Below are 12,706 nucleotides of genomic sequence, written 5' to 3' on the forward strand. Positions count from 1 at the left end.
ATATATATTTGTATACCTGTACATGAGGAGCCAAGAAAGCATTTTAAGAAAATGAAGTGTTTGAAATTTGAAAAGGTTAAAAAAATTTGAAGTTTACAATCTGAAATACTATATAAGCATTTAAAATAATAGAACTGTAGATCTCACATATCTTTTTTTTTAATATCAAATGTGTCAGTGATACTCAATTTTTCTGTGTTTTTTTTTTCTTTAATAGGTTTTTAGTAGTATAGATCGAGTCACTCAAGTTCAAGGTGAAGAAAAGGAAGATGCAGGAGACAAAACAAAAAGTATAGCATTGCCTTCTGTGGAATCTTTAAGCTGGAGTTCAGAATATTCTGAAATGTAAGTGGAAGGATGTGTACAGCAAGTCGTCTACATCCTGTTTGTCAGATAGCAGGCCTCCTCATTTATTAACTGAATGAGAATTTGCTTATTTGTTATGCAGACAGCAAATATCTACATCCATCTCATCTGAGACTGACAGTAGCCGGCAGCAGCGCAGTTCTGGTTTGCTTCCAAAATTGTCTGTATCAGCTGAAGGAGAACAGGATGATTCCACCAGCTCACGGGGACCCCGGGAGGAACAGGAAAAGTCTGCATTTGTGAGCGATGAAACAGTGCAAGATGAACCTGAAGTAACCACTCCAGCAAGTACAATCAGCAGCTCCACACTATCAGGTAATTCACAGGGGGTGTCTTGACTGATGATGCTACAAACAGTTGCAGACCACCTTCTTGTGGCAGTAGCATTCATAGATTTAGAAGTGATGCATTTCAGAACTGCTTTCAAAAACAGCCGTCCCAACAGGGATCTGGTTTGGGATCAGATCAGGTCTAACACTCTGTACTACGCGTTGTGTGTTTTTAATTAAGACTTCACTACAATGTACACCTTTCAGAATTGAGAGGATTTTCTTCGACTTGTGGAAGTCACTTTGGTGATTACAAATCTAGGAGGAAGTGTTGCAAACCATTCTCTACTTAATTGATTTTGAGCATAGTCTCCCTGCTCAAATACTTGTTGCATTTCAGTAGACTCAGAGCCTTAGTTTCATATCTACACATCTACCAGTTTTCAGCTTCCTTCTCTTCTGTACCTCACTGAGTTTTTTCAACATACACCCTTCTATTCTCAAGCCCTTGATTTCCCATGTAGTCCACATTTTCCTCCCCTCCCCCCTCCTTTCTGTTCATGGAGGAAAAAATTTCCTCACGGCCATCCATCTCTGTCCTTGTCTAGAACCTTGATGTTGATTGTGCTGTATTTCAAGTCTTGCTTGCTATCCCCCAGGTCCTGTGTAATGGTGTTGGCATTAATACAGCAGCTGCAGTGATAACTCCAACTGTGTGATCCTCTTCTTACACTTAACCAGTTACACTTGAGAGTAGTTTATTTTTTCTGTGGTCCATTAGCAAAAGGATATTCCCTCAATGCAAAGTTTACCGAAGTTTTCCCTCAATGTCTTTATCCCTTCTTCTTTGTACAGTTGGCAGTTTCTCAGAACACTTAGATCAAATAAATGGAAGAAATGAGAGTGTGGACAGTACAGATAACTCCTCAAAGCCAGCTGGTGAAGTTGCATCGCACATGGCTCGACAGCGATTGGAAAGCACAGAGAAAAAGAAGATCTCTGGAAAAGTCACAAAGTCCCTTTCTGCAAGTGCTTTGTCCCTTATGATCCCAGGAGGTAGAGATAAATACTTTTAGTTGAAATGTTAATGATTTATACAATGCTGTGAAGGCTTATGATGCAAATGCAAGATTCTGTATAGTCCAGAATTGATTCTGTGTCACTCATTTTTGTTTCTCTTGTTGTTCACTTGCATAACTAGTCAGTGCAATCTTGTCAGCAAGTCATGGTGCTCACACTACAGCTGAGGGGCCTTCTCTGACAGGCAAAAATGCAACTTAATGGTGTTTCATCTTGAGCAAGCACAGCAGGATGCAACTTCATTCCTTGGTCCATCTGACAGTAGGGTTGTAGATTTAGTTTTAACTAGCCCTCAAAACCAGATGTTTGTTAAAGCAGCACAGGACTTGTTCTCTCTCATCCCCCGTACGAAAAGCTGATAAACAGGAGAGCAGTGTCAAAAAATAGAAATAGCATGTAGCCTTCTACTTGTACTAGTCTGAGTTAGATCAAGTGCTCAAAATTTGGAGCCAGAAATAATGCTGTAAGTGGACGTATAACGGTAATATTGAGTGGTTTTGTATGAAGGATTGGTACTTCGCTTTCTTGTTGTCCAGAACTGAAGTCCACAGTGCTGCAATTGTATTCACATTTGCACAAGCGTGAGCACAAAGTGCATTCAAAACAATAACCTAAAACGAAGTTGTAGTTGGTATTGTTGGAAGAAACTCTTGTGTTCTTTGCATGATGTAGCAGAATGTAGCAATGGAGGCTTCTTACAAACATTGAGTTACTGCCCTAGGTACCCAGTAGATACTGTGGTTTAGTTGGAGTAGTCTTTATCTGTTTTTGTATATAACTGAAAGCAAGAAAACAGCTAGCAGTTTGTTAAACATTGCTGGGGAATGATTTTGGGTGTATTCATAATAATATTTGCTACACTACTCTGATTTTCTTTTCATCCATGTTTGCTAGGAAGAGGCTGAGAATAGTTCTTGCAAAGTTAGCAATGAGTGTTTTTCCTGTGCAAAAGGAAAAAGCAGTCTATATGTCACAAGTTAACCCTTGCATTAAACAATACAGTTTACACTCCAGGGAAAATAATTAAATTCTAATATCTGGTTGTTGAGCTTCTCATTCACTAATAGGCACACTAGGTGAGGAGGACTGGTAGTTTAGACAAAGACAATGACATATATTAATATAAAGATATCATTAAGCCAAATGAAATTTGTGTGGGCTCAGAGTGTAATAGGCAGATTTTTTTTTTCCAGATGTGTTTGGTGTTTCTCCTTTGGGAAGTCCTATGTCTCCTCATTCCCTGTCATCTGACCTTTCATCATCCCGAGATTCATCTCCCAGCCGTGATTCATCAATTGCTGCTGCAAGTCCTCATCAGCCGATTGTAATTCACAGTTCAGGGAAAAAGTATGGCTTTACCATCCGAGCAATCAGGGTTTACGTGGGTGACAGCGATATCTACACTGTGCACCACATTGTTTGGGTAAGATAATGCATGTTTTCTTGCTGATACGTGGCCACAGAATACTTTTTGTACCCATGGCATCTCTTTGTTAACAATTACTGTGTAAATTACAATGATATGCCAAGCAGTTTTTCTTAGAATGAAACTCTGCCTGTATACAAGAGCAGTGTTGCCTGTAGGGAAGACAACAAGGCATTTTTGGCAGAAGCATTATCTACATGTGGTGTTGAACTTCTGCAACTTCACTTAACTTCTGGCAAGTTTGTCAGTTTTGAAAAATAGTGTCTTGAGTTCAGAGTATTATGTCTTAGAAAACCAAAGGCTTAGTGCAGACCCTCTTTGATTTGGGTCAGGATTTGCAAATGTAGGAGACTGTAAAGAGAAATTGTTGAAAAATAGGTGGAGTTTATTAAATTGCATAAATCATAAATTAATGGATTCATGAAAATCAGCACTATTTAACAAGACACACATAAGCTGATCTCAAGTACTGATTTTCTGTTGTGTAGAAATGTGCAGTTTGTTTGGAATTGTGAATACTTTTGAGGTTTGTATGGCACAGGAAGAAGATTGACTGTCTTGAAAAATCATGTCTTTTTCATCCTCTCTTCACTACACAGTGGGAGAGAGGCTAAAGCAATTCTTTGGTTGTCAGCCTCCTTAATTGTAAAATAATTATATACTTAGGTATATATATATGCATTTTTTATAATTTATGTTGGTAACAAATTATAATTTTATATATGGTTTAAATTACATGTACATAGATAGTATGTATATATAAATTATTTCAACTATCCTAAAAAAATTATCACAAATTTACCAAAAGACTTCACGTTTTAAATATGTATGGTAGATTTTGAAGTAGCAGTGTTGATGTAGTGTATTATTCATTTTTTATTCATATTGTTTACCCCTTAGACCTATTAATCCATCAAGAGTAGTGAATCTGGAGAACTGGGTATATTTGGTGGATAATGGAATAAATTTTAAAAAATTATTTCTTGCCACTAGTGTAACATCACACCAGTGAAAGGAAGGGGGAAAATGGTACCTTGCAGTAAAAGTTAAACCTTGGGCTTTTTTAAAGTATTATAAGTTTGTTGTTCAGCTCTGTTTGCATTGTAGTCTTCAGTCCTGTCTGCATGACTTAAAATACTCATTTAGAAATATAAAAAATTATTAAACAACCTTCAAAATATATTTCAATTCAGTTTCTTTTGGTCCTTTGTCACTCTTGTGCTGCACCAACCCCTCTAATGGGAAGCCTGGTGAATTTGAACCAAATAGAAACAATCCTTAACCCTATGGTGGGGTTAATTTTAGTTGTGGTTAGAGTATTGCATGTGAGCATTACCTTAATTACAGTGTTTCTCATTTTCAGATGCTAAAAATCTTCACTTAGTTCTGAAAATTTGCAGTGGGTAGTGAACCACCCCTTCTTACTATGCATGAGAACTCCCTGTTTTACAGAGCTTACTTAATACCCATAGCAACCAGCAGTGTTTCAGTGAGCTTTGAAACCATTCCAGGCCCCATATAAAGTGTGAGTAAGTAGGGGAGACTCATACGAAGTTGGAGTAAGTAGGGGATGGTGAAAGAGCTGAAGGTATTTTTCTTCTTTTCTTCCTTTACATAACTTAGTATCTGTAAGTTTCTTCATTGCCAGCTGGTTTGGGGTTCATTTTGTGTATATTCTCTTCCTCTCTTTTTTTTAGAATGTGGAAGAAGGAGGTGCAGCTTACCAAGCAGGTTTAAAAGCTGGAGACCTGATTACTCATATCAATGGAGAGCCAGTGCATGGTCTTGTTCATACAGAAGTCATTGAACTGTTGTTAAAGGTAACTCTTGGACAGCTAGGATACTAAAGTGATTGCTGTTTTCACCAGTGATGGTGGGGTTATGTTTGATTTCTTGAGATTAGTCACTCAATTTTATTGTTCTTAGAAGTACAAACTCTTAAGTTGCTCTTGCCACAGATCTGGAGAAGGGCCAATAACTTTCCTATATTGTGCTATGATTTTAGTTTTTCTGCCATAGACTGGCACTGTTGAGAGATAGCTGAAGTAAATTTGAGGCAATGGCACAAAGAGATATCTCTGTCTCTCAAAAAAATTGACATTCTCAAGAATGTTATCGAATGCCTGCATCTTCCTCAGGTAATTCAGGCTTTTGACAATGATGATACCTCTCATTTTTCTTCTTTAAAAGTGAAAATCAGTGAGGAAAAGTAGAAACAAAAAATATTAAATATTTGCCTGCTATACAGGAGGTTGCCTTTCATATTAGGGCCCAAAAGGTTTTTGTCTCATGTATAGTCAGGCATGTCTGACAGAGCTTCTTCAATTAATGAAAATCTCATCCTGCAGCTGGACTTTCATGAATAATCTGTCACATTTTTCTCTTGTGGTTTTCTGAAGTCTGTCCTATTAAAAAGGCACAGTTTTTCCATGGAAACAAACAAACCACCCAATAAAAAGAAAAAAAAACCCTTTTATTTTCTCTGTAGCTCATCATATCTCATTTTCATGTAATCTTTCCAGGGTAAGCTAATGTAAGTCAGAATTACTTTAGACAGCTGTATATTTGCTTCCTATATTATTAACAATTTATGGTGTTATGTGCAGAGCTCAAAGTCAGTAGTCAGTTATAAAAGAAGTCCAAAAAAAGCAGTGGAAGGCAGTGAGATCATGGGAAAAATAAAACGCTAAAGAAAGATGAAAAATACACTTTTTCTTCAGTCTTTATTTTATTTCTCTGAAACTAGGAAGAACTTCCAAGTTTTCCAATTTTGAAGGAAATATGTAAGAGAAAATTCTGTGACTTATGTCAGTCAGCTGTGCTCTCATTGTCTAGGTCAGAAACAGAAAAAGAAACATGACAACCCTGCTCACTACATAGAAGAGCAAACGCAAAACAAGAGATCATTGTTTATCTATAACTTAATTTGTTGGGTTGTATCATAAATTAATTTGGGCTATTGCAATTTCTTTAAAAGGAAGTTCACTGTAGGGATATACAGCGCTGAGCAGAAGCTACAGATTTTTAAAACTAGCAGAAAATACTTTTTTTTTTTGAGTCATCTCTTTGCACAATCAGTGCTAAAAAGCTTAGGTTAATCATACTTGTTAACTCTTTTGAACAAGATAAAAATGTGGTTTGGGATTGCCAATGAAGATTTAATTTTTCTCCTCTGTTTCATCATTGTAACAGTTGGTGTCTTGAGATGTGAGTGGACCGCTGTGCAGTTACAGCTGTTCTTTGTGGGAAAATCAGGTTTTTCTGTAGAAGCTTCTGTTTTGAAGTTTTCAGTCTTGGTTAATCCTTGGTGTCCTCCTGTCTGGCTACAATTACTGGAATTGCTCCTTGTCTTGGAGCTTGAATGGAGGAAGTTGGGAAATACGGCAGAATTTGAGAACTTCCCAATCCTCGTTTACTAACTATGCATGGCAATGTGTGCACAGGGTTCCCTGCAGAAACACCTCTTATTCTGGAGTTGATTCTCTTTGCATTTGTGTGTATGGTGTAGATTCAGTGTAAGGCAAAGTTGTCTTGTGTTATTCGTATCACTCACACTTAAGGCATCTTCTTTCATTTTGGCAGAGTGGCAACAAAGTCTCAGTAATGACAACTCCTTTTGAAAACACTTCCATCAAGACGGGACCTGCCAGGCGGAACAGCTACAGGAGCCGAATGGTTAGGCGCAGTAAGAAGACCAAGAAGAAGGAGAGTTTAGAGAGGTGAGTAGTCCTTTGCTTTCACAGTGTGTGTGTCTATACATAATAAATTTAAAATATGAAGTTAATACAGCTTTTTCTCATCTTCTGTATTGCTACCTTCTTTCTGAGATTGTGGCCTTCCAAATCTTGTTTTGTCCAAACTAGATCTGCTGAAATAAACTCTAAAAATAGTGAATAACTGAGGTTGCATCTTAATTTGGCTTAACTATATGATTTTGCACTTGTTTAATTAAACTTTTTAGTCCTAGTGCTTATCAGCGTTTTTAATATGATACGTTCATGTGTATTTTATAAATGTGTTGTTAGTACTTTATAGGTACTTCGTCAGTTTTGATAGGTTGCTAAATTTAGAAAATAAAGATTTATACTCATAAGGAGATAGACGTTCTTCTGAAATATAGTAAATTTTAGTATGAATAAAATTAGTTACAGTGTCTATCCCACCTATTAGTGAATCAGGATGCTTTCTAAACTTCCCAGTCTGCAGTGTGGTTTGCTTTCATGTAAAGATAGATTTACTATTTTCATAGTGTCAGCTTGCAAGAATTTTGCCTGTGCTAATAGTATCTTCTGTGCACCTTAACTTATGATTAATGCTGTGTTTTTCTCACACAAGGAGAAGATCTCTCTTTAAAAAGCTGGCAAAGCAGCCCTCACCTCTTCTTCATACAAGCAGAAGCTTTTCCTGCCTGAACCGATCACTTTCTTCAGGGGAGAGCTTGCCTGGGTCTCCCACCCACAGCTTATCTCCTAGATCTCCTACACCAAGCTACCGTTCCACTCCTGATTTTCCATCAGGTGAGTGTGAAGCAGTGGAGAGCAGAGGAAAAGCACTGGAAGAGTACTTTACATTTTGTGACCCCCCCCACTTCCCCAGATCTGATATGCTCTCCTACGAGCAGTCAGCTCTGACAAGTATAATCATAGAACAGCTGTTTTCTGTCTGGAAAAGGGAAACAGATTCCTGATGCAAAACAAAAGGTATTTTTATGATACAGAAGCACCTAAAAAGCAATTATCTCTTAAGTTTGTCCTAGTTTAAAGCTCAGTCCGCTGGCTGAAAGTTGAATAATAAAAAGTCCATATTTGCAGCAAAAGAGAGAATTTTGCCTAAGAGATAACAGAGTGAAAGTGAGATAAAAGTTGCTACATAATGGAGCTAGGATGGCACTCATGAATGCAGATTTATTGCTGAAAAGATTAGCTGTGTGCTAAAATATGTATCTCTCTGACTCCTAAAGGCCTGCCCCTTTTTTCTTCTTTAACTTCTGTCACAATTGTAGTGTGTACTGGAATTGACTGCTATTGTACAATCCCTTGGCAAAGGTAAATTATCTGGAAAGCCTTGATCATTGCTTTGAAGTGTCAGAAAGCATTAGTTATTCTATTTAAGTAAAAGCAAGAGATAACTTAAAGGGGATGATGGAAGAGAGAGAAAGGGAGAAACAGCATATGTAATTGGAATGATGCAGGTTTTGCAGCCTAAAACCTTTTCCACTTAAAACCTTCCAGATTTTGGAACACTGTAGTGGGAGACAGCATAGGGCTTTTGTTCTGCTTCTCACTGAACATTTAGACAAGATAGAAAAAGTCTTGCTAATCTTATGTTTGTTTGCTTGGTTTTTTGTTCTTTTTGTAGGTACTAACTCTTCTCAGAGTAGCTCCCCTAGTTCCAGTGCTCCCAATTCTCCAGCTGGTTCAGGGCACATAAGACCCAGCACTCTTCATGGCTTGGGTCCAAAGCTTGGTGGGCAAAGATACAGATCAGGAAGGCGCAAATCAGCTGGCAGCATTCCCCTTTCTCCTCTCGCACGGACACCTTCTCCAACACCCCAGCCAACATCTCCTCAGCGATCTCCATCGCCGTTGCTGGGACATTCGATTGGAAATACAAAAATAGCTCAGTCTTTTCCTAGCAAAATGCACTCACCTCCAACTATTGTGAGGCATATTGTCAGGCCAAAGAGTGCAGAGCCACCAAGATCTCCACTGTTGAAGAGAGTCCAGTCTGAAGAGAAACTTGCACCCTCTTATGGCAGTGATAAAAAACACTTATGTTCACGAAAACACAGTCTGGAAGTGACCCAGGAAGAAGTGAATAGAGAACTGTCTCAAAGAGAGGTAACTCTTCAGAGCTTGGAGGAGAATGTTAGTGATGTGCCATCACTCACACGAGTCAGGCCTGCAGAGCAGGGCTGCTTGAAACGACCCATCTCCCGAAAATTGGGTAGACAGGAATCCATTGATGAGCTAGACAGAGAGAAGCTGAAGGTCAAGGTAGTTATGAAAAAGCAAGATTTTGCTGAAAAAGCAAATGCTGCTATACATGAACCTAGCAGTGAACCAGAAAATCCCAATACCTTGAGACTGGAAGAAAGAGAGAAAAAAGCATTCCAGAAGGTATTAGAAAGATCAAACCAGTTTGAAATGAAAATTGTTACTGTGGAGACCCAGTCAGCTGGTGGCATACTCAAAGACACCCTTCAAAAGAATGCAAACTTGAGATCAAATGATAGTGTTGCTTTAGATGGACAGATATTGTCTCATGGGCCTCCCCCTAATGAACTCAGTCATATTTCTTATGACTTCAAAAGAATTTCCCCTTCATGTACCCTGCAAGATGTGCTACCTCAGTCCTCTGACAAGATACTTAATGGAAAGGGAGAAAACACAGATAAAATTGTACCAACAAAAGAATTTGTCAAATTTGAAAGATTAGATGGTAAACTTGCAAATATTGATTATCTCAGAAAGAAAATGTCTATTGAAGAAAAAGATGACAGTGTCTGTCCAGGGCTAAAACCTAAGATGACATCTAATGTTCATGAATGCCTTCAACTTAGTACAGGCAGACCTGTGAACATACAGCAGGACTCCAGTGCAGTTGCAGATGGTAGAGCATTTATTGGCAGTGCACATGCTACTCAGATGAACTCAGTTTCTTTTGTTCCTCTCAAGACCTTGAGTGGCCGAGCAGACATGAGCGTGGAAAAATCAGCTCTTATTTCTTCTGAAGCTCCTGTCAGAAAAAGTCCTTCAGAATATAAGCTTGATGGGAGGTCTGTTTCCTGTCTGAAGCCAATAGAAGGCACGCTAGATATTGCGTTACTTTCTGGGCCACAGGCTTCGAAGAGTGAGCTGCCTTTGTGTGTGCTGCCAGAAGGACAGAGCAGCACCAGCAGTGATGGAGGATCTCCTAAACCCCCAGTACTACAAGGGAGTGGTGGGAAGGCAGAAATGGTCTCTCAGAAAGAGCAGTTGTTAAGTTACCCAAAATCTGGCAAAGTCAACATAGCAGAGCCTCAGGTCCTACAAGTAGGCAAGAGTTGTCCAAATCCACCACTCATCTCTGTGGCTACAGAAGCAGTGACAGAGAAAAAGGTTTCTATTCTGGCCACTAAAGGCAGTATTTCTGTTGTTGAAGCTGTTCAGAAGAAAGATACCTCCCCTTCAAAACAAAAGGATCATTCAATGGAGGTAAAGTCTTGTGTTACTCAAAGCCAGAGTGTTAAAACTGCTCAAACATATTCCAAACCTTTTGCTGGCCAAAGCACTCCTGAAAAAGCTGTAGGAAAAGAGAAGCAAATACAGAAAGAGTTGCCTGCCAAACAGCCAGTATCCCACAGAGGTTGTGAGCCTATCCCTGCAAAGGTGGAAGTGATCAGGGAGTCATCTCTGAAGGTTTCTGTCTCAGACGTCCTGATAACCACCTGCTCCAAGAGCAATGAAAAAAATTGTGCTGATTTTGCCATTCCAGCTGAGATGCAAGGAAAAACACAGCCAGCTGGCTCCAAGGCACAACCTAAGGATGGCAAAGAATCACTGAAACAGCTAGACAAAGATGACAGCAGTGTTTCTAAAAGTTTTGTGGAAAGGGAAATAACCAAGCAGAAGGCTGAATCTAAGAAAATTGTCACAGAGACAAAGAGTGACTCTCTTCCATCCAAATGGCCCGTGCAACCCTCAAGAGATTCTGATCATAAAATTGAGAAGTCTGCACCAGTTTCTTCTGTGCAGAAGGACAGTGCTAAAGACATGGGAAAGAAAGATCAGAAGTCACTCACTGATACAAGGCTTCATAGTAGTGAGAAAGAGCAGTCCAGCCAAGTTCCTTGGCAGCAACTTAACCCTTCAGACTCTCCTGCTGTGAAAGAGGCAGTAAACAGACATAGCACCATAGAAGTTCATGGAGGCATTCAAGAACACCTGAAGCCTGCTGCCACCTGTGTGGAAAGCAGCAGCAATAAACCCAGGCCAGCCTCTGATACAAGTTCCTCCAAGTCTAAGTCTTTGGATAAACAGATACTGTCACAAAAACCATGTGCTCCAGCCGTAAAAGAAAAAGAAATTGTTACTCAGTTGTCTGCCAGTTCCCGGAAGGATGGAAAGCATGCCAGTAAAGGTGTCCTAGATCACCTTTCTCCTGTTCCAGGCTCTTCAAGAAGAACGAACATTGAACATGTACAGGCTGAAAGGCCTGTGGGTTTGGACCATGGCTCAGTCACCACCCTCCAAATGAGCAGCACAGCCCCTGACACCAAACCCAAATCCTCTGCTGTGGGCCCACTACCAGCAGGCCCAGAGAATTCTAAGCAGATGCAGAGGCAAGAAGCAGCAGGCTTGGGGGAATCTGCTGATCAAAAGCAATTTCGTTTCAGTGAAAAACAAACCACCACTCCAAAGTTATCCACTGTGAAAGACTGCCTCTCACTGAACAAACAGGCAGAGAGAAGTCCTGGTAATGAGATGATCGCTGCAGACAAAAGACCTGAAGGAAAAATATGCACTGACGCACTTTACGTTCAGCTTGACAGTGGGAAAGTGGAGCCTACTCTTTGTCTCACAACCTGTGATGTCAGAGGGAAGGGAGCAGAAAAGGCAACCACAAGTAGCAAAATCTCTCAAGATATAAAAGGGAAGGGACAAGTTAATCAGAAACAGCCAGAGGATGCAAACAAGCAGACTGCAATAAAACATCTGCCGGCTGCCAGTGGGCAGAGTTCTTGTCGTGTGGCTACAACACCAGGAAAGCCACTGTCTTGTTCATCCAATTTCTCTGAATGTAGACAGGAAGTATCTGTTTCATCTGTTTCAGCCAAAAGTGAGGCATTGTCAGCAAAGGTTAAACCAGGCTCATCAGAGCTTCCTGCAACTTGCAAGGAACTAAGTAAGAAAAGCACCTCTTCCACAGGGAGCAGTAAGGCAGAAATGACTAAGAGTGTTTCACTGATGGCCTTGCACAGTGCCGCTATTGTAGCAGAAGCCCACCACCCTCCTTCAAACCTTGGGGGGAAACCTGGAAATCAAGGAAAGCCTCTTTTCGTTAACACTGTGGATGTAAAGGGAAAAGATACTGTTCTGACTCAGCAGTCTGCTTCAAGAAAACAGAATGTAGGTAAAGATTTACCTAGGTCAGCAGCCACACCTGACCGCCCTAACGCACTTTCAGATGACAAAGACTCAGCTCGGCAGCGTCGAGGAAAGGAAGTTTCACGGAGCAGTGCACACAAAAAAACGTGTTAACTCTTAAGACTTGGCAAGTGTGTATTCAACACTAGCTGAAACAATTTCAATATGTTGTACTGCCTTTAAACCAGCACTGTGTCGTGTCTTTGTGCGGCAAAGCTTTCATGTCACTGAAGAAACAATACAAGGGGATATGTAAAGAGAGGACTTTTTTTCAAAATGCCTTTCCAATTGTAACCGGTAAAACTGTTACCACATAGTATTTGTACAAAAATACCTTTACAGCCTAGAGCTGTTGAAAATACTTCTTCTGTAAATACTTAGCAATGTGTTTGGGGTTTGAATGTAGCATTATACTTTGCTGCTGTTTGTGTTGTTTA

At 39.8% G+C, this 12,706-nt stretch overlaps 1 protein-coding gene across 2 annotated transcripts in view; it reads left to right on the plus strand.

Moving 5' to 3' along the window:
• MAST4 (microtubule associated serine/threonine kinase family member 4) overlaps positions 1-12,706 on the plus strand; it is a 213,752-nt gene extending 201,046 nt beyond the window's left edge. For both annotated transcript variants that reach the window (XM_031063748.1, XM_031063747.1), the window contains 8 exons: positions 218-345; positions 449-681; positions 1,491-1,691; positions 2,909-3,138; positions 4,839-4,961; positions 6,724-6,860; positions 7,477-7,658; positions 8,500-12,706. In XM_031063748.1, the coding sequence (XP_030919608.1) occupies positions 218-345; positions 449-681; positions 1,491-1,691; positions 2,909-3,138; positions 4,839-4,961; positions 6,724-6,860; positions 7,477-7,658; positions 8,500-12,383 (5,118 nt within the window). In that variant the 3' untranslated portion in view covers positions 12,384-12,706. The remainder of the gene's footprint in view (positions 1-217; positions 346-448; positions 682-1,490; positions 1,692-2,908; positions 3,139-4,838; positions 4,962-6,723; positions 6,861-7,476; positions 7,659-8,499) is intronic.

This window comes from Geospiza fortis, unplaced genomic scaffold, assembly GCF_000277835.1.
Source record: "Geospiza fortis unplaced genomic scaffold, GeoFor_1.0 scaffold557, whole genome shotgun sequence".
NCBI lineage: Eukaryota > Metazoa > Chordata > Aves > Passeriformes > Thraupidae > Geospiza > Geospiza fortis.